Source organism: Perognathus longimembris, chromosome 17, assembly GCF_023159225.1.
Source record: "Perognathus longimembris pacificus isolate PPM17 chromosome 17, ASM2315922v1, whole genome shotgun sequence".
NCBI lineage: Eukaryota > Metazoa > Chordata > Mammalia > Rodentia > Heteromyidae > Perognathus > Perognathus longimembris.
In genome coordinates this window covers 54,888,375-54,912,038 of record NC_063177.1, presented here as the reverse complement: position 1 = coordinate 54,912,038, position 23,664 = coordinate 54,888,375, and the positions used below count along the sequence as shown (strand labels likewise).

Genomic DNA, 23,664 nt, shown 5'->3' with positions numbered 1-23,664 from the left:
ACTGGTAAAAAACATGTGGTACCAGGCCCACCCAGATGGAAGATACAGTGTGACATATTCAAGGCAAAAATATCAGAGATGGAAGGACGTCTGGGTGGTGTGTGGAGGGACCAGACCAGCCTATGTAAGAGCCGGAAGGGTGCAGTGACGGCAGACAGGCCACTGGTCACCGGGGGAGCACGGGTGACACATCTGGGGACAAGGGCAGGATGGCAAGAACACATCTGTACTGTTATTTGTGTGTGTGTGTGTGTGTGTGTGTGTGTGTGTGTGTGTGTGTGCTGGTCTTGTGGCTTGAACTCAGAGTCTAGGCACTCCAGAATGCTTCTACTCAAGGCTAGTGCTCTACAATTTGAGGTGCATCTCCCCTTCTGGCTTAATTCAAGTTAAGAGTCTGAGGGACTTTCCTGCCCAGCCTGGCTTCAAAGCACGATCCTCAGATCTCAGCTTCCTGAAGAGCTAGGATTGGAGGCCTGAGCCCCGGAGCCCAGCTGGCGACAGGAGATCTTGATCTACATTCTGAAGTCTAGTAGGGTGGGCTTTCCAGACCCGCAGAGCTGAGCGATCACAAGTCAACAGTAGTATCAGAGGCTGTATTTGTTGTGCGCAGGTGTTTGCACGCTAGCAGAGGTGGTTTGACATGTACAGGTTTGATGTGTGCATGCATGCAGGTTGCATGGAAACAGGGTGCCATTTCATGGAAGGGACTGGAGCACTGGTGGGTTTTGGCTTGTGGGGGTGCGAGGACCCCGGAACCCAACCCTCACACACACGGAAGGATGACTAGATTCAACTGAACGTCTTTCACTCTTCTCAGATTTAAAAAGCAAACCCAGGCGGAAGCTAAGCTAGTTTACCAGGAAGACAGAATCTGCGGAGACATCAAAACACCCAGTTTTGAGTCTCACAGACCTAAGTGTCCCCGTCAATCAGGCACCTGTTTGGTACCCAATAGGACAGGTCCACCTGTGCCTGGGAGTTAATCAGGCAACAGCTGGTATCCATTTAGAAGCAGCGCCAAGGCCCCGGGCGTGGCTGCGGGGAAGGGGTGGACGCTCACGTACCCGATCACCTCAAAGCCGGGGTTAGGCCTGTGGTCGATGCCTCCGACCAGAGCTCCGCAGTCCGGGCACTTGCTCTGCTCCATTGGCTGGCCGCACTGGGGAAGACAGACAGCATGGGTCCACGCGCAGTGCCGCGGTGGAGGAGGCAGGTGGACAGCGTGGGTGTCTACTGCATGCGGGTTGACTATGGGAAAATGCACACTTGGTTTTCATTTTATTCTGTTTTGTGCTGGTCCTGGGGCTTGAACTCAGAGCCTTGAGCTCTCGCTTGGATTTTCACCCAAGGCTTGGCGTTCTACCACCTGAGCCATAGTTCTACGACCGCCTTTTTTGGTGGTTAATTGGAAGTAAGTGTCTCATGGACTTTCCTGCCTGGGCTGGCTTTGAACCATGATCCTTAGATCTTAGCCTCCCTGAATAGCTATGACTATAGGTGTGAGCCACTAGGCCCGGCCACACTTCTACTTTCTTCAGAAGTGAAGAATGACAAGTTTGAATCTGGATAGAGTGACCCTTGGTGGACAGTTTCTACCTTCCCTTCACAAATTCCTCCTTGGCCAACACTGCCATTCCTGCATCTGCCACCCTAGCCTCGAGGACTTCACTACCTGACATCCACTTCCCCCACAAAGCACCAAAGCCTCAGCTGTACCAGTGTCAGTCAGACGGAATGCCAACCCGGCCTCTCACCGTCCACAGCAGACCGAGCCAAGGGCGGCCCCAGACCCCACAACCCCAGGGCTGAGAACATCTGGGCACACCATGCTTCCGTCTCAGGGCCTGGCCCAGGAAGTGAGGCTCAGGAAGACCAGGCGCTGTCACGAGCACTTGCCTCCCAGGGCTCTTGTTTGCATATGAGGTGCATGCGGGGAAGACGGCTTCACAGTGTGCAGGCCCCGGGCAATACCCTGGAGTCCTCCCACCCATCCTGTGCGCCTCTCCTGCCCTCTGCTGCCAGTCGGGACTCCTCTCTGCCTAGTCACCTGTGGGTCATCTAGTCACCCGTGGGCCGTCTAGCGTCTAGTCACCCGTGGGCCGTCTAGTCACCCGTGGGCCGTCTAGCGTCTAGTCACCCGTGGGCCGTCTAGCCAGCCTGCAGTCAGTCTCCAGGCGGAGTCACTGGCCCCGGCTGCTGGGACGCCAGGAGTGGCTTCCAGCCCACAGCTGGCTCTCTGGCCGTGTCTGGAGACATCCTCGGCCCCGCTGGGAGGGGAGCAGGGGAGGGAAGGGCTGCTCCTGGCCCTGGGCAGGCCGCATGGCCGCCCCGTGTCCACTGTGGAGGGCAGCACGGCGGCAGGTGCTTAGCGCTTAGCCGGAACCCCCCGAGCAGCCCTCGGAGGGCGCCCGGCTCCCCCCGCCGCCATCATCCGGGCACGGCGTCTTGCAGAGCTGGAGGAGTGCATTTCAAGCCCTGTCCCAAACACCAAGACTCACCTCTCCGACAGAGCACGGGTGGCCATTGGGACAGGCTGTGGAAAGAGCCAGAAGACATGTGTTGGCCTCCAGGGCCTGTGCCTGCCTGCTGGTCCTGACCGCAGGTGGCACGGGGCCAGGCCTGAGCACTGCGCTGAGAGTCCTAACGACGGGGTGCGCTCCCCGGTCCATGCCCAGGGCTCAGGAGAGGCAGCCCACGGGGGAAAATGAGATGACAGGTAAATTGGGGGCAGGAGGGGTGGCATCTTGTGTCCTCCTTTAATTGTTACGATCAAGGTGATGAACAGAGGACAGCGTCTTGATCGGTGTTTCCTATGCTTTAGAAGGCTGATACATGAAATAGAGATGGAGGTTTGGATGAGAAGTGAACCGGGCAGAGCTCAGGAGGCCCTGGGGACAGAGTCTTGTACAGACCCTATCTTTTTGTTCTCTTGAACTTTTTTTCTTGAGTTATGAGCATGCTTTAATGGATGATATTTTTGGTGCTGATACCGGGGCTTGAACTTAGGGCCTGGGTATTCTTAGTTTTCTCACTCTTGAGCCACATCTCCACTTCAGGCTTTTTGCTGGTTCACTGGGATAAGGATGCCATGGGCTCTTCTGCCCTGGCTGGCTTCCAACCCCAGTCCTCCGCGCTCAGCCTCCTGAGTGGCTGGATGAGGGGTGTGAGCCGCCCGCCGGTGCCCGGCTATGAACGTGTTTTATGCCAACTTCCAAAGCTCCCTTTCAGAGGTGACTTACTCAGGGCCAGGGCGTCGCCCACACCACACTGCGGGTCGTGTCACTGTCGCCCGGGCTCTCTGGTGAGTGGACTTCGGATGTGCCTGAGCGTGTCCCGGGGCCCTGTCTCCTGAGTGGCCCGGCCCGTTCCTCCCTGGACCATTGCTGTCTGTGCCCTCCAGGCAGAACCCCGGGCCCCCAGTGCAACCCCACGCCTGCACACCGCGTGACGCTCGAAGCTCCCGTCCCAACACTCACTGTACCACTTGACTTGCTGCAGGGCCATCCAGTGCTGCGCCTGAGCCAGCAGGTCTTCAGGCATGGTTGGAAGGAAAGCATCCTGAAAGGCCAAAGCAGAGGCAAGAAGAACGGGTAAGAGCACGCGGGGCCAGCCCGAGCCCAGCGCAGGCGCCGGGGAAAGGACGCAGGGCCGTTCCGAGGGGCGCAGCGAGGGCAGCGCAAGACTAGGCCACCACAGTGACGGGCCCAGCGGGGCAAAGAGATAGACAGGGGACTGAAAGGAAAAGGAAAAGGCGCGTCTCCACTGTCGAGGGCACGGAACCATTCTCATAGTTACTGAGAAAACGGAGGTGCACCTACCACCATCTTGTCCGGGGAGAAGGCCAGGTTCTTCAAGGGTTCCAGTGCTTTGTTTTGCCCGCAGAGAAGGACCGAGGCGGTGTGAATGGCCATTTCTATCACTGTCCCTTCGAGGCCGCTGTCACCGGGCCCTGTCCTCAGCAGGGGCAGCGTACTGTCCACGAGGGATGTGGCAAAGCGCCTGACTTCCTGAGAAGCCAGGAGCTTGCTCTCCGTGATGAATCTGCTCATAGCCTCACATTGCTGCAGCGAGAATGGCCTGGCATGAACGTACACCCCCAAAAGTAGATAGCTAATAGTAGCAATACAATTATATGTCCAACATATGTATAGCCAGGCCCAGAGTTCAAACCCAGAACCGCTGGAGAATTACTGTAAGCACATTAAGGAAAAATACTCTATTCAGGCATGGTACTGAGGCGGGACTGTGAATTGTAGGCCCACCTGGCTGCATAGCAAGACCAACAGGTGCTCCTCTGAGAATTCAGTCTGCTCCTGGCTGCTCATACATTTTGATGACCAAATACCCACCAAATATCAAGTCAATGTGGATAAATTGTCATCAACTACAGAGGAACTTTTTTTTTTTTTTGGCCAGTCCTGGGCCTTGGACTCAGGGCCTGAGCACTGTCCCTGGCTTCTTTTTGCTCAAGGCCAGCACTCTGCCTCTTGAGCCACAGCGCCACTTCTGGCCGTTTTTTGTATATGTGGTGCTGGGGAATCGAACCCAGGGCCTCATGTATATGAGGCAGGCACTTTTGCCACTGGGCCATATTCCCAGCCCCAGAGGAACTTTTTGAGAGAAGAAAAAGTTCGTGGCAACATAGGTAGATAAACCACTGCACACCAAGTTGGGGATTTTAGTTCAGCAGACATTCTCTTGTGTTGCTGACCTCGGCGTGTAGTTGGAATCCTGCTTGCTTTGGGCCACACGGGAAATTGTCCTTCCCCACAAGAGGGTTGCGGGGAATCTATCCGGGGTTGGACACGGGGGCCTCACTGGTGTTTGGGACCCTCCCCAGCGTGAGGCTTGGAGGCTCAGCCCCGCGAGGGACGGCTCACCTCGGGGCTGGGGCGGAGGCTGGGCTTCGGGGAGCGGTGCAGGGCGGCCACCTCCCGGTACAGCGCCAGCAGCAGCAGGGCGGCCTGCCGAGTTCTGGGGCTCCTAGAGGCCTGCAGAGAACGGGGCGCCCCGTGTGAGCGCAAAGGCCACCCCCGGGGGGGTTGCATGTGCCAAGTCCCGCCCGCCCGGACGCCTGGGCTGGCTTGGAGCAGCGTCTCGGGGGCGCCGACCACACGGCAGACACCCCGGGGGGCCGGAGCTGCCGGGTATCCGACTTCCGACAGCACAGTGACAGGCGGGGCGCCACACACGGAGGAAGGAGCCAGAACAACCAGGAGGAGAATTCTAAGAGGCCCACACAGGGGCACCCCGGGGGCCACGGGCATCCGGCGTGGACGCGCGGTACGGCTCTGAGGTCCCCCTCAGGGCCCTTCCACCCCCATCTGAGGGTAACCGGGGAGACACGGCCCCGAGGGGGGCCCCTGCCCGGAGCCGCTCCCAGCCCGTCCTACCTTGAGCGTCCGTCCCACGTCCACGGTCTTGCACTCGAGCATGGCTTTGCCCACCGCGTCACGAAGAGCCTTGTACTCCTCCCCGTGGACCAGGAACGCATCCATCTGGCCCTGAGTATCCTTGAACAACCCAAGGCGTCGGGGGTTATCAACCCAAGGCGTCGGGGGTTATCAACCCAAGGCGTCGGGGGTTATCAACCCAAGGCGTCGGGGGTTATCAACCCAAGGCATCGGGGGTTATCAACCCAAGGAGTACTGGGGTTATCAACCCAAGGCGTCTGGGGTTATCGTGCGGCAGGGAGAGCTGGGAAAAATGTCCTCAACAGGTAAAGGCGCCAGGCCATTTTTGTTGTTGCTGTCGTGCTGGTCTCAGGTTTAGAATCGAGGCCTGGTCCCTGTCCCTGAGCTTTTTTGCGTAAGACTAGCCCTCTACCACTTGAGCCACGGCTCTACTTCCAGATTTTTGGTGGCAATGAATTGGAGAGAAGTCTTTCCTGCCTGGGAGGACTTTGAATTGTGAACCTCAGATCACAATGATTAAATTTATGTCATTTATATTAAATATTATTTAAACTATATTTTATTACGATTATTAAAATACGTAATGGTTTAAGATAATATTTACTGACATATCATTTTATTTGATATTTAACTTATAAGCACCAAGAAAGGTGTCAAAGAGAAGTTTCCTAAAGCCATACTGTCTTATTCCTCAGAATCCCTGCTCTGCCTGCCAGTTATAAAGGATAATTCTGCAAGCAATTCAGCTTGCTAGACGCAAAGGGCACAGGAACATTTGTTTCGTTTCTATGTCCAATTGAATTAGACAGTCCCTAAAGAGCTGGGCTCTGATGGCTTACGCTTGGAATCCTTGCTACTCAGGAGGCTGACATCTGAGGAGGGCAGTTCAAAGCCAGCCTGAGCACAAAGGTCTGTGAGATTCTTATATGCAATGAACTACCAAAACGCCAGAAGTAGAGGTCCGGCTCAAGCGGTAGAGCACGAGTCTTGAGTGTCAGAACTTAGGGAGCGTACCTTGCCCGTGTTAAACCCTCAAGTGCTGGCGTAGGAAGAAGGAAAAAGAGAGAAAGGAAAAAAGGAAGGAAGAGGGAGGGAGGAAGGAAGGAAGGAAGGAAGGAAGGCAGGAAGGAAGGAGGGAAGGAGGGAGGGAGGGAGGGAGGGAGGGAGGGAGGAAGGAAGGAAGGAAGGAAGGAAGGAGAAAGACTCTCCAGAGAAGCTGCTGATGAAAGGAACTTGGGGCGGGCCTGGGGCTGGCAGGTGCCTGGGGGGGGCGGGGAGGAGGGGGGAGGAGGGAGGGGGGAGGGGAACACCCAGAGGAAAGGCCCAGCCAGCACAGATCTGGCCCCCTGAGCCGAGTTCCGGCAGCGCGGAGGGTGCGGGGTGCAGGCCGGCCCCCCCCACGCCCGCGCGCGTGACTCACCTGCTCCGCGAGCACGGGTGGGGGGAGCACCCACCGGAGCGGGTGGCCCCGCCGGGTCAGGCCCTGCAGGAAGCCCAGGCCGCGCTGGCTGCACAGCCTCCGCAGCAGGTACACGCGGTGCCAGTCGTTCCCGGTGCGGGTGCAGAACCGCTCGACCTGGCGCAGGAAGCGTCGCTTGCCCTCGGCCAGCTCTGGGGGTGGAGGGGAAGGGCATGGGGCGCTCAGACGGGGCGAGGCCGGCTCGGGGAGGGGGAGCAGAACCCCAGGAAGGTGGACCCCTGCGGACACCTGCCTCCGCCCTCCTGATGCTCCGAGAGGAAGTCGGAAGCCTTGTCCAGACACAGCCGGATCCTGGCCACCTCCTGCAGGTACCCCACCGAGGCCGGGGGGGCCGCTTCGGGGTCTCCTCCCCCGGGGAAATACGTCGAAAGAAAATGGCCTTCCTCTCTCAGGTGGCTCAGCTCGTTGCTTTTGGACAAAGCACTTGTCTTCTCGTGCATGGAGTCCTATACACCACAGAACAAGGAACAAAAGCGTGGAGTTCTTTTCCCGTTGTTTTTCTGTTCCAGTCCTGAGGCTTGAACTAAGGGTCTGGGAGCGATCCCTAAGGTTTTTATGCTCACAACTAGTGCTCTACCCCTTAAGCTCTAACCCTGGCTCTGTGTGTGCACGCGTGCATGTGTGTGTGTGTGTGTGTCTGTGTGTGTGCACTTAACTGCATATAAGAGTCTCATGGACATTTTTCCCCAGGCTAACTTTGAACCATGATCCTCAGATCTCAGCCTCCTGAGCAGTTAGGATTATAGACGTGATTACAGTAGCCAGGTACACCGTGCATTTTTTCATGTGTCGAGAACTTTTTGAGATACGAATATGCACACATAAGGGGGAAGTATTCCTACTCTTTGAGACTGGTGATCAGCATTGTTGGTTTTGTGTGTGTTTCAGTGTGTGGCTTTGCTTGTGTGTTGGAGTGTGGCCTTGTGTGTTTCAGCGTATGACTATTTTTCTAGGCAAGGTTTTGTGGGTTTGGGGTTTTTCTTTTTGGCCGAGTCCTGGGCCTTGGACTCAGGGCCTGAGCACCGTCCCTGGCTTCTTTGTGCTCACCGCTAGCACTGAGGGCAGGCAGCTGCTCTGAGTCCCTCTCCTTCCTGCTGGGAAAGAGCCTCCCCAACAGCTCTGAGCAAGCTACATTGTATCCACTTTCAGCAACCTGGGCTCCACAAGCTCCCCTCCCAGGGTCCAGGGAGGAAGAGGCTCCAGGGGGAGGAGCCTCACTCAGCGAGCTCAGGGACAGCACCCTGGTCCTAAATTCAAGCCCCAGGATGCATGCCCTCTACACCCCCAAAAAAAGTGCTGACAGAGATTGCAGAAGGGAAGCTGGGCCGGGCAGGGCCGGCCTCACACACCTCCAGACAGCTGATGAAGAGTAAATACAGCTCGGTTTTGTCTTCAGCCAGGAATGCCTTCTTCTCTAACTGGGACAGGTAATTCTGAATGTAATCTCTAACTTCCCGGAAGCTGTGGAAAGAGAAACATTATTCCTGGTTATGCCAAACCTAGAAACAACTTACAAAAGAAAACACCTGACTGTCAATCTATAATTCCATATTTTAAAGTTTTTTTAAAATTTATTTTATTTATTTTTATTTTTTGCCAGTCCTGGGCCTTGAACTCAGGGCCTGAGCACTGTCCCTGGCTTCTTTTTGCTCAAGGCTAGCACTCTGCCAATTGAGCCACAGCGCCCCTTCTGGCCATTTTCTGTATATGTGGTGCTGGGGAATTGAACCCAGGGCTTCATGTATAAGAGGCAAGCACTCTTGCCACTAGGCCACATTCCCAGCTCTAATTCCATATTTTAGACCAGCTGTTTTTTCATGATGTGACTTCCAGATGCTTTAAAAATAAACAAACAGGAAAGAAGTGAAGCTTAGTTGGGCCCTAGTGGCTCATACCTACTATAGTCAGCTACTCAAAAGGATGAGATCTGAAGGATCACAGTTCAAAGCCCCAGGAGAGGCAGAAAGTCTGAAGGATTCTGTTTCCAAACAGCCAGACTAGAGACATGGCTCAAGTGGTAGAGCACAAAGCACAGGCACTGAGCCCAGCACTGGCAAAGCAAAGCAAAGCAAAAGCAAACTCCGGGATTGAAAATGACTTACGCCCACAAAGAACTTTTCTCTACGTAGATTATAGTTGTCAACATTTATGGAATTCATAATTAAAACTGAAGAATTAATTGCAAAAACATTTACCAGTTCATTTATAATAACAACAATAAGCTGAGGGGCTGAGAATGTGGCCTAGTGGTAGAGCGCTCGCCTCACATGCATGAAGCCCTGGGTTCCATTCCTCGGCACCACATAAACAAAAAAAGCCAGAAGTGGCGCTGTGGCTCAAATGTTAGACCGCTAGCCTTGAGTAAAAGAAGCTCAAAGGAAGATGCTCAGGCCCTGAGTTCAAGCCCCAGGACTGGCCAAAAAAAGAAAGAAAGAATAAGCTGAGTGCATGGTAACAGCCATAGCAGGTGAGGAATGGCTGGGTCTGCACCCCTGGGGTGTGTCCGTCCTGCCGGGGCTGGCCAGGAACGCCAGTGAACCTCACTGAGGACTGCCGTCTGCCCGTCAGTCTGTCTGTCCTCAACATGCAGCTGGGGTGTTCTGTGTGGGCCTCCCCTTCCCACAGAACACGGAAAGGTTGCACGGGGAACAGCCAAGGTTCAGGAAAGCCAACAGGTGGAAGGGACCTGGAGCAAATCTCCAAGTCGTTCCCGGAGGGGACCCTAGGAGCTGCTCCGGGAGGGACACTTAATGGCCAGCATGGTGACAGAAAGGTGACACTGTCCATGGCCTTACACACAGCTTTTGCACCCAGACTGCTCTTCCAGTCTAGGAGTCCACAGCCCCACCCCAGGGCGGGGCCCAAAGCAGGCGTGCAGCGGGAAAGTGTCTCAGCACAGCCGGGCCCGGGCTCTTCCTCCCTGGACAGCAACCCTGACCCCAAAGAAGCACCACAGCGCCGTGGAGCCGAGGCGGAGGCGTCTCCGGAAGCACCCCCCCCCCCCCGGGGCGGCTCCTACCTGTACTTCAGAAGCAGCTTCAGGACCACGGAGCGGATGACCGGCGTCCGGTCCACCACGTCGTTGAATGGGGAGAGGCACTTGGTGTGCTCCCGCTGTCCTGGAGGCCGGGGGGGGGGGGGGGGAGGAGAGGCGGGCGCTGCAGCGCGTGGAGCAGTGGGGCGTGGGGACCCGGCGGGGCTGGGGGCGGTGGGGAGCCACTCACTTTGGGGAGCCTCACGCGGGAGCTGCTTCTGTGCGAAGAGCAAGGACAGCAGGCTGTCGACCACCTTCTTCTCGGGGGGAGCGCCATCCTTGAAGCACATGGTGGAGACCAGGTCCACGAAGAAGCAGTTGCACAGGTGCCGGAACCGCGCGTGCTTCTCAATGGCGATCCTGACAAGGGCGGGGCACCGCAGTCAGACTGCCCGGCGGAGCCCGGGGCCCGGAGCTCACACCCGCTGCTCAGCAGGCTGAGATCTGAGGACCCAGGTTCAAAGCCAGCCCAGGCAGCAAAGTCCATGAGACTCTTATCTCCAATGGACCACCAGAACACCGGAAGTGGCGCTGTGAACAAAAGAGCCCAGGAACAGTGCCCAGGCCCTGAGTTCAAGCCCCATAACTTAAAAAAAAAAAAAAAAAAAAAGGGATTCCAAGTCAACCCAGGCTGAAAAATCAATGAGCTGCTTGCCTCAGTTAACCAGCAGAAGCTCGTTTAGAGGTGAGGCTGAAGTGGCAAAGCACCAGACTTGAGTGTTGGAAAAAGCCAAATAAGAGCCCCAAGGTGAGTTCAAGCTCAGTACTGGCTTTAAAACAACCACAGCAACAAAAAACCAAGCCACAGGAAGCACTCACTGACGCGTGCCCAGTCCCTCTGTACAGCGAGCTCCCTAGCCTGCAGGCGGGCCTCCGCTCTACAAGGCCGTGTCTGGATGTCTCTGTTTTGTTTTGGGTTTTTTTTTGGCCAGTCCTGGGCCTTGAACTCAGGGCCTGAGCACTGTCCCTGGCTTCTTTTTGCTCAAGGCTAGCACTCTGCCACTTGAGCCACAGCGGCACGTCTGGCTTATTGCTGGCAGACTGGACACGGGAGTCTCACAGACTTCCTTGCCTGGGCTGGCTCTGAACTGAGGGCCTTAGCTCTCAGCCTCTGAGTCCGTGGGATTCCGTGTGTGCCACTGGCGCCTATCTGGCAGAGAAGGGTTTGCAAGGCACGCTGTCTGGGGGGGCCCCTGCGTGGGACCTGTGTAAAGGCAGCCTTCTGAAGCCAGGCTTTCCACCCAATCAAGGGGCATAGAGAGGAAGGAGAGGAAGGAAGGAAGGAAGGACAGAAATGAGGACGCCTTACCTGTGCTCCTGGGAGACCGTCAGGGAGAAGTCGTCGGGCAGGTCGGTCAGGCAGTCTGGGCACTGCAGCTGCCCGGGGACCAGCCAGCTCCGGATGCAGGGCAGGCAGTACACATGGCCGCAGGGCAGGCACACGGGGTCCCGCGGGTCCCCCAGGCAGAAGACGCACGGCTGCAGGCCAAACCTACGCCCGAGGAGGCGCTCAGCGCTGACGTGGACGCCGCCCGCGGCACCCGCGCGCCCCCACCCCCCACCCCCCCACCCCCCCCACCCCGGGGCCCGAGCCCAGCTCACCGGGCTAAGCAAGTGTCCTTGCAGTCGCGAAGCATGTTCGTCACCGCCGCGAAAGGCTCGTAGGTCTTCATGTCAGAGTTGTCCTGCAGACACTGGGGTGGGCGCGGAGGGGGCAGGGGTGAGGCCTGGGGGGCAGGGGGGCGGGCAGTGGTGGGGCCTCGGGAGCCCCAGGCTTTGGGATTCTTTCCGACGCCTCTGCAGGCTGTGCCGGTCTTGAGGGGTGGACCAAGTCCCTGATTTCTAGGTTCCTCTCTTTTCTCTTAAGGTCCACCTCCTGCCGTTATGAGGTGTCTCAGATTTTAAACGATGAGATCACCGTGACCATCGTTTTACCCACCATCTACTTTGTTTATTTTTGGTGCCAGTCCTAGGGGCTTGACCGCAGGGTCTGGGGGCTGTCGCTGACCTTCTTTGCTTAAGGCGAGTGCTCTACCACTTGAGCCACAGCGCCACTTGGAGCTTTTTGCTTTTTCTTGCTTTCTTTTTCCTTTGGTGGTTAGTTGGACATAGGAGTCTCACAGACTTCCCTGCCCAGGCTGGCTTCAAACCTCAATCCTCAGATCTCAGCCTGCTGAGGAGCTGGGATGGCAGGCGCGAGGCACCGCTGTCCGGCTGACATGAGGGGAATATTTGCTTTAGCTGACGTTTTAGAGAAATGAAGCACTAGGAGGCAGCGGTAGCTGCCATCCCTCCCCAGAGAACTCTGCATCCCTGGAGCCTTCGCTGGCTCAGCACACCGGCCAGGGCCTGCTCACACTCGCCGGGGCCTGTTTACACCCGCCGGGGCCTGCTCACACCCACCTGTGTCCCGCGGCGATGCTCAGCACCAGGGCAGCCCCGCTGCAGACAGGCCGCTGCCCTGGCTTTTCCCACTGATGCCACGGGCTCCCGCCCCCCGCCTTAGCTGCAGTTCGCCGTGGCGGCCCAGGGCTCATGGCCACGGGTCCTGTACTGCTCGGGGCTCTCCACAGCTCCTAACAGTTCGCGTATGTTTCATGCATGTGTGTGTTTGGGGACAAATAACAAATGTTTCTAGGATGCCTATTTAGAAACACACTTTAAAAAAATAAAACAAAAAGAAGCACATCAGCCATGCAAGATAGTGAGCTTAATGGCTGCTCTGGATGTTGTTGGTTAGATTTCAGCCCTAAACTATACATACATTTTTTTTTTTCCTTTTTTTGGCCAGTGCTGGGCCTTGGACTCAGGGCCTGAGCACTGTCCTTGGCTTCTTTTTGCTCAAGGCTAGCACTCTGCCACTTGAGCCACAGCGCCACTTCTGGCCGTTTTCTGTAAATGTGGTGCTGGGGAATGGAACCCAGGGCTTCATGTATACGAGGCAAGCACTCTTGCCACTAGGCCATATCCCCAGCCACCCGGCCTGACGTGGCGGCGCAGAGGGGGACAGGGTTAAAGTACCCCGCGCAGGGTGTGCGGGCGGACGCGCGGTGTCGGCATCGTGCGCGGCTGGGTAAAACTGCCAGGGCGCCGGGGCAGATGTGTTCTGGGGCCGACGCGCTGGCCCGACCCGTGTGTAACTGTCACTTTATTTGTGGTGGTACTGGGGATTGAACTCAAAGCCTCCTGTTTGCCAGGCAGGGGCTCTACCACGTGGACCATGCCCCCAGCCCTTTCAGCTTCCCTTGTTTTCCAGACAGCACGTCATGCCTCGCCTGGGCCAGCCTCGGTCTCCCGAGGAGCCGGTTAGGGGCGGCGTGCCCAGCTCCCCACCCTGCCCGGGGGGCGGAGCCCGGCGGAGCACTCACCCTGTCTAGGATCAGGACGGACTCCCTGACCAGCGGGCCGAGCTCGGGAAGCTGGCGTTCCGTCTCCAGAAGCACGTGCTCCACGAAGAGTGCCACGGAGTAGATGCGGTTCCAGGAGGTTCTGAGGAGCGCCCCGGAGGGCGGGGGGGGGGGAGAGGCAGTGAGGGAGGGCTGCCGGCCGGGCCGGCCCTCCCTCAGGCCGGGCGCGCCCGGCTCTCACCTGGCGTCCCGGAGGATCGCGGCGGCCTGGGCCCAGCAGTCCCGCACGTACGCGTCGGAGCACGCCAGCTCCAGCGGCACGGACAGGCTCTTGACCAGCCGCAGCCAGGCCTCGGGGCTCGGCCTCAGGAGCTCCTCCAGCTCCCGCACGCAGCCCATCGCCGCAGACGCGTCCAGTATCTGCCGGGAGCGCAGACGCCGCTCAGAAGGGCCCCCGCGCCCCCCACTCTTCCCGGCGGGGGGCCCTAGGCCGGGGCTCCCACCCTGCCCGGGCCTGAGCCTCCCCCGGGGCCGTACCAGCCGATGCGTAGCGACGTGCCGGAAGTTCTCGTCGTACCGGGCGAGGCTCTGCGGCAGCCGCGGGCAGATGCTCAGGATGCAGGCGAGGGTCTGCAGCCGAGGCCGGAAGCGCCGGTGGGCGAGGTGCACCCACGGCAAGGAGGGCGGCGCCTCCGGCAGCTCGCCCGCCGCGCGCAGGTCGTTGGTGCAGGACAGCAGGGCCATCTGCAGGAGCTGGGGGCGCGAGGGGCGCTCAGCGTGCAACGCCCGGGGACGAGGACACACTTCCCCGCAGAAAGCCACCAACCATTAGAAAGACAACTAGAAACCAGGCTTCCCCGTCCCCAGCTGCTCTTGGCTGGAGTCCAGTGAGCATCTTTCTTTCTTATTTTTCTTTTTGCCGGGCCTGGCGCTTGACCTCCGGGCCTGGGCGCTGCCCCTGGGCACTTTTTTTGCTCAAGGCTCTAGCACTTAAGCCACAGCACCACTTCCAGCTTTCTGGTGGTTCATGGGAGATAAGAGTCTCACAAACTTTCTGGCTCAGGCTGGCTTTGAACCGCAATCCTCAGACCTCAGCCTCCCGAGTGGTTAGGATTACAGGCGTGAGCCACTGGCCCTCGGCTGAAACTAGACATTTAAATAGCCGATGCTACCAAGCGATCGGAGGGCTTCCTGCGGGGAACAAGGTGCTGCTCAACCAGGCCCCGGCCGTGGCCCAGGGACTGGCCCGGGTGCTGAGTCGCGCGGGGGCCTCGTACCCCGGGCCTGTGAGGACCCCGTTCTGCTCCCCACACACAACGGCACCACCTGCTGGAAGCCGAGCCTGCAGTCTTGTGTTTTCCTCACGTCAATATCTACCCTGAGCTCCTGGCGGCTGGACACCCTTCTGGTCAAGAGCAGGAAGTCCTTTGCGTAGTCCTCCATGAGTTCCTCTTGCTGTTCTGCAGGGAGCCGAGTGAGAAACCTGCCCAGGGGAGTCTTCTGGAAGATTTCCACCAACTTCCGAGAGGATCCTGCAGGCAGAAAAGGAGCCACATAGCCACCTCAATGAGAGCGTGCCACGCACTCCGGGCTGTGCGGGTGCCGGCACCATGGGGTGGCTCTGCTCCCCAGAACCTCACCACAAAGCCGCTTCAGCTGCCTGACCTCGCACGCAAGAGGGGGCAGGCGTGGGCTGAACACGGGGAAAGGGCATCAAAGGCAGAATCTGTACTAAGCTGAGGTCACGGGGGCCCAAGCAGGAAAAAACAAAAACATCGGCAACAGTTCAAGTTTTGTGTCGCACGCCTAAAGTTCTGAGGCCACAGTGGAGTCGCGTCTACGCCAGCCAGAAACCCGCCTTCCAGCGGACAGAAGCTGGTCCCTGGCCACGCGCTGTCCTAGACGAGACAGGAGCAACCTTTGTTCCCGACCCGGATGACCCGGGTGAAGGACTCCTATGAGTGCCAGTCCTGGGGCTTGAATTCAGGGCTTGGGCGCTGTCCCTGGGCTACTGTGCTCAAAGCGAGCGCTCTACCCCTTGAGCCACAGTTCCACTCCCAGCCTTTTGTGGGTAACTGGAGATAAGAGTCTCATGGATTTCCTGCCTGGTTGGCTTTGAACTGAGATCCTCAGATCCCAGCCTCCTGACTAGCTAGGATTATAGGCGTGAAGTGCAGGTGCCCACCTCCTTCTTCAAGCTTTTTTTTTTGTATTCAGGTTTCATCTTTTAATCAGCTCCATGAAGGACATCCTAAACACTACATGAGACACAACAATATCTTTTTCTTCTAGTATTAAAAAATGACATTCACAAACATTTTTAAGGAGCTTTCCTATATAATCAAGGTGGTGATTTTGAATTTAAAATATCTGTAAGCTAGTTATGTTCTTGATGCAGACTGCTTACAGATACATTTAGAAATGACTTTCTGGCCATGATAAACATTGTATACAGGTTTTAAGAACATCCCTAAATACACATCATTTTTAGTTTTAAAAATCAGTCTGGCCAATCTTTTTGGTCAGAAGGAATAATCCTGAGAGCTCTAACAAAAAACCCGATAAAAAGATAAAAATACTTGGATTCTAAAAATTTGTCTTAATTTGTCTTTAAGTGGGAAAAAACACATGGAGCTCTCTGAAGGGTATTTAACAGGCTACCCTGGGAGCTCAATTAAAAAACATAACTTGATGTACTAAAACAGATGTTTCAATGCAGCTCCAAAAATCTTTATAAATACAGCAATCCTTCAAGCTTTTCGATCAGTGCTGTAAGAACAGTTGCAACCAGTAAAAGGCAACTTTCCTAAAATGTCTGGGCTACTCTGTTGTTTTTTTCTAGAATCCCTGGGTGTGCGACAGGCAAGGCGAGGGCTGAGTGGCGCGAGGGGCCGTTGGCAGGACAAGCAACAGCTCCGTGGGGAGGAAGGAGGCACTGGCTGCTAGCAGGTGCTGGCCGGTGTGGCAATCACCTCACCGTGTGATTGAGACTTTGGACCCCCTGTCAGAGACTCCACAGAAAATCAACAGGGATAGAAACTTGAGGGCATTCCACAGGCCAAGTGAAAATCTCCCCAGTGAGCCGGCACCCGTGGCCCACCCTCTGCCTGTGGCCCGCCAGCGGGCGCCCCGCGAGGACAGGCTGCGTCACCCACACAGTCATGGACGCGTCTGGGGTGGTCCTCACCGTCAGCATCGCTGATATACTGAGCCTGGATCCACAGCTCTTCCACATAGTCCTTGATTCTCCAGCTGAACGGGACGCTGTTGGACGCGTGCTCGGGAAGCCCCATGTCACTCTGCACCACGATGGGCGGCACCTCACCTTGGTGTCTGCAGTGCGGAATACACGAGTGGGACTGCGGTTTGAGGGTGAAACACCAGACAGTCTCCGGCACGGATGGCAGTGACTGCCGTCCTGAAGGAAGAGGCTGCACTGGGGATGGCCTCGCTCGGGCCAGGCCCTGGGTGACATCCCCAACACGGTAAGCAAACAAGCAAAAGAGGAAAACACAGACAGAGTGCTTTGGTGAAGACATTGTAGTGGAGGAAGGGAAGGAAGTCCTGAGGAGGTTTCTGTTGAAAAGAAAGGAAGAGAGAAAGAAAGAATGAAAGAAAGAAAGAAAGAGCAAGCTGGGAATGTGGCTTAGTGGTAGAGTGCTTGCCTAGCATGCATGAAGCCCTGGGTTCCATTTCTCAGTAGTGGCCAGACCCTGAGTTCAAGCCCCAGGACTGGGGAGGGGGAGAGGGAGAGAGAGAGAGAGAGACCACCTCATGTGATCTCTTATTTACAGACAAAGCAAAACCGAAAAACCGAATCAAAACAGGCACTAGTGGCTCACACCTATAATCCTAGCTACTCAGAAAGCTGAGATCTGAGAACCCTGGTTTGAAGCCAGCATGAGTAGAAAAGTCTGTGAGACTCTTATCTTCAAATAACCACCAAAATGAGCCAGAGTGGAGCTGTGGCTCAACTATTAGAGTGCTAACTATGAGTGAAAATGCTAAGGAGTAGCACCCAGGCCCTGAGTCCAAGCCCCAGGACTAGCAGAAGTTAAAAAAAAAAAAAAAATCAATGTGAGCAGAAACCAAGAAAATGGCGAGGTTTTAGGCAGAGCCAGGTCTCCTAGAGCTGTGCTGGTTCCTGCCCTCTCCCCCTTCCCCCGCCGGCTCTGCCCCGGAGCCTCTGTACAGAACCATGGCAGTTGAAATGAGATTTGGGGCTGGGGATATAGCCTAGTGGCAAGAGCGCTTGCCTCATATACACGAAGCCCTGGGTTCCCTTCCTCAGCACCACGTGTGCAGAAAGGGCCGGAAGTGGCGCTGTGGCTCAAGTGGCAGAGTGCTAGCCTTGAGCAAAAAGAAGCCAGGGACAGTGCTCAGGCCCTGAGTCCAAGCCCCAGGACTGGCCAAAAAAAAAAAAAGAAATGAGATTTGCTCTCGTGGACAGCAGCAGTACCGTGTCTTCTAAAGCAAAGCCCCATCTGGAAACTCAGAAACCTGGTTCTTACGGGCACTCCTTAGTCCAGGCGCCAGACCCAAAGATCCCGGCAATCTAGACAGCCACGTGGGAAGGTCGGCTGAGCCTGAGCCCAGGGGCTCCCAGGGCGCAAGTGCAGGGTGGGGGGGAGGGGGCTCCAGGTCCCGGGTGGGGAGTGGAGACCCGCTTGCACGCCTCCTTCAGCTGCTGTGCTACTGTGGTCCTCCAGGCCACGTCTGAGCCACGGCAAGGGTACACGTGACACTCTAGAGGGGACACCGCCCGCCATTTCCTCCCTTCCCGTCAGTGAGTGCTCTACTCACGCCGTGTTATTCACCACGAGAGGAATGTTCAGGAAATTCACATCACTGAAGATAAACATCCAGAGTTCCGGCACCCAGGCGGGCAAGGCGGGCCTGGTCAGCAGCTCCAGGTTGCCGTCGCGGTCCGTGATCGCTATCATGCTGGCCAGCAGGGGGGTGACCGCGCCTTGCACCCGCTTCCAAAGGGTGTGCCTGTGGCGGGGGTGAGGGGTCACTGTGTGCGGGGAGCCGCCCAGTGCCCCGCCCCCACCCTGTGCCCGTCTCAACTCCAGTGTCCCCCCCCCACCCCATGCCCCCCGGCCCTGTACCCACCCCACCCCACCCAGTGCTCCACCCCTGCCCCAGTGCCCTGCCTCTCTGTCACAAACCCTCCCATTCCAACACCAGCAGGGGAGACCTGGACTCCTAATGGCCTGACGCGTCACCTTCACCGCGAAGGTGGGAACGCGTGGGTTTTAAATATATAACAAGTTTAGAATCTCCAGGTGTTATAAAGAAAGGGAACAGAGCCGGGCGCCAGAGGCTCACATCCGTCATCCTAGCTAGGCAGGACGCTGAGAGCGGAGTGAGGATCTTGGTTTGAAGGCAGCCTGGCAAACAAATCTGCACAACTGTTATCTCCAATTAGCCAACAAAGAGCTGCAAGTGGAGGTGTTGTTCAAGTGGCAGAGCGCCAGCCATGAGCAAAAAATAACGGAGGGCCAAAACTTTTGCCACACCGGGGAAGGAGCCCGGGGCCTTGGACATGCCGGGCGGGCACCCTACCACTTGAGCAAAGCCCCCTTTTCTCATTTTGTTTTTGAGAAAGGGTCTTGCCACTGGCTTTTCTCGGGACAGCCTCCACCCCCCGGCCTCCACCTCCCACAACGCTGGGTGACAGGGGTGTGTCACCGTGCCTGGCTCTTGCGTGAGACATAAGGAGAGTCCAACCAAGTCGCCCCAGGGGCCCCGAGGACGAGGGTCCGGGTGGGGATGGTGGTGGCCGGCTCGGGCTCTGGACAGCCGCCCTCCAGCACCTCAGCCGTGGAGGGGCCTCGTGGGCCGTGGGTACCTGAACGTGCCCGCCTCCTGGAGGGCGTCCTGATTCGCCGCCTCCCTGGAGACCCACGCCTTCAGGCCGGGGGGCAGGTTCTCCTCTTGCTTGTGGAGAAGAACATGAAGGCGCATCTTGCACACTCGCAAGAAAGCGGCTGCAAAAGGCCGAGGGGACTCGGTGGGTGACTCAGGCGACGCCCCCCGGCCCCCCCCCGGGGCTCCGCCCTCAGGCCCGCCCCCGTCGGCACCCCCAGCCCAGCTGGTACCGTCGGCTCCCGGCTCGCCGTCCAGGAGGCCCAGGAGGATGGCGACCCTCCTCATGTTGCGGGAGCCGCGCTCGTCGCGGTCCCTGAGCATGCCCACCGCGCCCGGCACGCAGCCCCGCAGCAGCCGCGTGGTGTCCAGCACCTGCGGGGGGGGGGGGGGGCAGCCGCTCAGCACGGGCCGGCCCGGGTGGGGTCGGTGCCCGCCCCCACGTGCGTGCCCAGAGCCCCGCAGGGAGGACGGGGGGGGGGGGGTGGAGGACAGCTGAAACTGACACTGCGAGGACAGGGTGACGGCGCCTCCACATCTGGAGAGGGGGGCTCCACGGAAGCGGGTGCAGCCGCCCAGCCTCCTCCCCTCCCCCCACCTCCGCCTCCCCAGGGCCCAACATACACTTCCGGGGCCTGCAGAGGACCCACCTCAGCCTCTCCTGGGCCGGAGGCCGCCCACTCCATCGCCTCGGGGCCCCCCGACTCCGGCTCGGTCCCGCACACCGCCCCTGACGCGGCGCTGTCCATGTCCACGCCGTTCTCCTGGTCGCCTTCCTCTGCAAGTGCCGTGGACAGTCACTAGGGCCAGGGCGCAGACACGCAGGGGCGAGGCCGGGCCCTGTCCCTAGCGGCAGTGCTGGGGGCGGCCCGGATCCCCCACCCCGTGGACGATGTGGGAGGGGCCCGGATCCTCCCCACCCCCTGCCCGACGTGGTCGCCGTGAGCAGGCCCCTTTCTGGCACTCCCGACGGTGAACCTGGCCTCGGCGGGCGCACGGCCTGAGCCTGTGCTGTGCGCCCCGTCCCTCCCCCCGCGCCTGCCACGCCGCCCCGCGGCCCCGAGCTGGCCACCTCTCGGCTTGGGCACGGGGCCGTCTCCTGGCCGGAACAGCTGGCTGATGGTGACACTCTGAAGCTTCGTCACATCCGAGGCCATGAGCGTGCACCTCCGGAGGTCGTCGATGTGCACAGACCGCCACGGCCCTGCGGGGAACACGCAGCCGCTCGGTCTCGGCCCGCCTCCCTGGCCGCCTCCGGTGAGCTCTGAGCAGGGACGCCGGGCCACCGGGCGGGCTTTCCCGGCCGCGGAGAGTCCCCGGCCCTGGCCGCACCGGGAGCCATGAGGTCCATTAGTGCACATCAGCAGTATCAGCTACAGAACCAGAACCACCACCCGGGACAGGTGGGTAAGGCTGGGATTCTCCACGCCCATCTCATCATCGGGGCCACGGCAAAAGGAGGAAGGGGTTCGGGCACCAGCGGCTCACACCTGCAATCCTAGCTGCTCAGGAGGCTGAGAGCTGAGGGTCAAGGTTCGAAACCAGCCTGGAGAACAAATCTGAAAGACTCCCAACACTAACCAGTTAAAAGCCAGATGTGGAGGCGTGGCTCAAGTGCTAGGGTGCTACCCTTGAATGAGAAGACTAAGAGAAAGAATAAGACTGAATTCCAGCCTCAGTGCTGCACACATGCACACACGCACGCGCACACACACGCGCACACACACAGGTAGGAAAGAGATGGGAGGTAGTGGCTGGATTTGCTTTCCATTATTCATGAAATTCCTAGAGCAAACGTTCCCCCCGTGTTTCTAAAGTGCCCATTATCTTACACGGCCCAGATGGCGAGCTCTCTGAGGAGCGCCTCGGTGAGGGGAAGGCTGCGTTTCTGCGGCCAGACGCGGTGAATCAGTGCCGGTACGGGGGCTGAAGACCCGAGTGTCCTCGGGAGGAGGCAGCCAGCCCCACGCGCGCCTGACACCCACGAGGACAGGACACGCAGAAGCCACAGCAAGTCCCCAGATGATGCCTGGGTCATTTTTCGCTTGAGACAGGGCCTCACTAAGCAGCCCAGGCAGGCGATGAGTGTGCGGTGCTCCTGCCCCAGGACCCTGAGTGTGTGCCGTGTTTATAAGGCACACCCACGCCTGGGTTCAGAGGCTAGCTTCGAACCAGGACCCCGGGGGAGAAATCTAATGATATCTGAAGAGAACGTCCTGGGGAAATCAACCTTGCATTTTCAGACCTGGGACCGTGTAAGCAATGACCCGGACACTACTGAATGAACACAACATTCACGACAGTGGGGTCCTACCTCCATGGAACCCCACATAGGGCAGCCCGCTTCCCATCCGGGACAGTTTTGTGATGAAATAAACGAATATCCGGTCCCCCGTCTCTTCTATTTTGTTGATCTCGTTGATGGCAGAATATCTATTGAAACAAAACAAACAGAAATCAACCCAAGCGAGCAACTGAGCAGAAGCCACGCTGAACAAGGCTGGCGGGGCCATGCCAGCCGGTGGGGGGGAAGGGAAGGGGGGTCAGTCCTGGCGACACGGGGTTTCCAGCCTTCCGTCCTTGTCGTACTCCATGAGGGTCGCTTCTTCCCCGGAGCCATCTCCTAAGCGCCCGTCCAGTGTGCCACTAGCCAGAAGCCTGTCCTGACCCTGGTGTGGGGCCTGACGCCCGTGCAGCCGGGCCACCGCCTGACCCAGCGGGGTGGGACTCAGCTCTGACATGAGCTTTGACCTCCCGTGCGCTAAAGGTCCAGACACCACTCTATAGCACACTGCAATAATTTGATGCTTTCCGAATGAACACAGTTAACCAAGAGAGTATCAGATTTCCACTGCGAACACCATAAAGAGGTCTGATAAATGTGAACAGAAGCATTTATATAGCTTTACTCCCTTTCATCTTGCAGTGCAATCGACAAAGACCAAAACCTTGACTAGCGTTCTCCGGCATCCTATTAATGCTCTGTTATTTAAATCCTTTGGCATTTTAACTTTGTTTCCTCTTAGTGCTGAGGTTTGAACTCAGGGCCTCCTGCTTGCGAGGCAGGTGCTCTCCTGCCTGAGCCACACCTCCTGCCCTTCTTTTTCTTGTCTGCCATTTCCGGTGAGGGTGAAGAGCTTTCTTATCGTTACATGTGCGCTTATCGGCTTCAGGGCAGACACTGGCAGAAGGTCCTGGGGAAAGCTGGAGGCCTTCCTCCATTGTCTCGGAGACAAACCCTGACCGCATACTTTGCCGAGGCGAGCAGCCGGGCGCCTTGCGTGCTGTCGTCGAAGTCGATCTGGATGATGAGAATTTTGTTCCCCGCCGGGCTCGTTAGGCAGTTTCTAAAGGAGAAGGGGAATATGCGAGTCAATTCTCTCTCTGTACAGATACTGGGGCTTGATTCCCCGGGTCGGGGTGCAGTCCCTTAACTTTTCATTCAAGGCTGAGACTCTATCCCTTGAGCCACAGCTCCACATCTGACTTTTGGCTGGTTACGTGGATGTTAGGAAGAGCTCCTGGACTTTCCTGCCCGGGCTGGCTTTGAACCAGCATCCTCAGATCTCAGTCTCCTGACTTGCCGGGGTTACAGGTGAGATCCCCCGGTGCCCAGCGCTAAGTGAATTCGCCAACCCAGACACGGACAAAGGAATTTCCCCAGTCATGCGGAGTGCAAAGGCTACAGTACAGGAATCAGCAGGCAGCTGCGATCACCCTCGTGAAGAGCAAGGAGAGAAAGCAGCCAGGCCAAGCATTCCGATGATGGGGACTGAGAGGCGCGTGGGGGGGGGGGGGCGGTGGCAGGGGCCTCTCGGAGGCGCGCAGGGCCCAGAGGGCGCAGCTCACCTGACTTCCCTGAGGAACGAGCTCTCCGTGTCGAACTGCTGCAGGCACAGCAGCGTGGGCCTCGAGGCCAGCCCCTGCAGCTCCGCCGCTAAGGCCTCGCAGTCGTGACTTGTGAGCAGCCTGGAGAAAGTCGTGACCTGCAAAGCGGCAGCACAGGCCATGGGCCGGAGCCCCGGTGCCCTCCAAAGGGCCCAGGGGCGTGGGCACGCCCGCCCCCCTGCCCCCAACTTGAGGGTCTGCCTCACACTCAGGGTGGAGTCAGCCATGGGAAGTCCACCCCTCAGCTTCAGAGCCCGCAGCCCCCGGTGGCCTGAGCACCACCGGCCCAGTGACCCCCCCCACCCGCCAGCTCCACAGGTGCCGGCTCCACCAGCCCCCAACGGAACCCACCCTCAGCCCCAAGCCTGCGGCTCGGCCGGGAAGAAAGCACCCAGCGAGCTCGGGGAGACCAGGGGCACTCCGGGCCCCACTGTCTGCCGTCCGGCCGTGCAGTTAACAATAGCCCTATCGGTCTACATCTCACTGGGTTTTCCTTTGTGCCAGTCCAATCCTGGGCCTCGAACTCGGGTTCTGGGCACTACCCTGAGCTTTCTCACTCAAGGCTCACGCGCTGCCACACAAGCCCATGCGTCCACTCCCTCAGCACCCTGCACCCTGCACCCAGCAGCG

At 58.1% G+C, this 23,664-nt stretch overlaps 1 protein-coding gene across 1 annotated transcript in view; it reads right to left on the bottom strand.

Annotated features, from left to right (window-relative positions):
* Rnf213 (ring finger protein 213) overlaps positions 1–23,664 on the bottom strand; it is a 73,849-nt gene that overhangs the window by 12,774 nt on the left and 37,411 nt on the right. Inside the window, exons 30-55 of the mRNA XM_048366903.1 lie at positions 22,996–23,132; positions 22,398–22,493; positions 21,461–21,579; positions 20,219–20,350; positions 19,797–19,924; positions 19,380–19,521; positions 19,130–19,268; positions 18,079–18,270; positions 16,463–16,608; positions 14,653–14,807; positions 13,813–14,028; positions 13,517–13,695; positions 13,297–13,417; positions 11,531–11,622; positions 11,238–11,420; positions 10,119–10,288; positions 9,914–10,013; positions 8,244–8,355; positions 7,127–7,340; positions 6,835–7,025; positions 5,394–5,513; positions 4,881–4,991; positions 3,819–4,061; positions 3,477–3,558; positions 2,499–2,533; positions 1,065–1,159 (exon numbers count right to left, since the gene is read on the bottom strand). Coding sequence (XP_048222860.1) covers positions 1,065–1,159; positions 2,499–2,533; positions 3,477–3,558; positions 3,819–4,061; positions 4,881–4,991; positions 5,394–5,513; positions 6,835–7,025; positions 7,127–7,340; positions 8,244–8,355; positions 9,914–10,013; positions 10,119–10,288; positions 11,238–11,420; positions 11,531–11,622; positions 13,297–13,417; positions 13,517–13,695; positions 13,813–14,028; positions 14,653–14,807; positions 16,463–16,608; positions 18,079–18,270; positions 19,130–19,268; positions 19,380–19,521; positions 19,797–19,924; positions 20,219–20,350; positions 21,461–21,579; positions 22,398–22,493; positions 22,996–23,132 — 3,650 coding nt within the window. The remainder of the gene's footprint in view (positions 1–1,064; positions 1,160–2,498; positions 2,534–3,476; positions 3,559–3,818; positions 4,062–4,880; positions 4,992–5,393; positions 5,514–6,834; positions 7,026–7,126; positions 7,341–8,243; positions 8,356–9,913; positions 10,014–10,118; positions 10,289–11,237; positions 11,421–11,530; positions 11,623–13,296; positions 13,418–13,516; positions 13,696–13,812; positions 14,029–14,652; positions 14,808–16,462; positions 16,609–18,078; positions 18,271–19,129; positions 19,269–19,379; positions 19,522–19,796; positions 19,925–20,218; positions 20,351–21,460; positions 21,580–22,397; positions 22,494–22,995; positions 23,133–23,664) is intronic.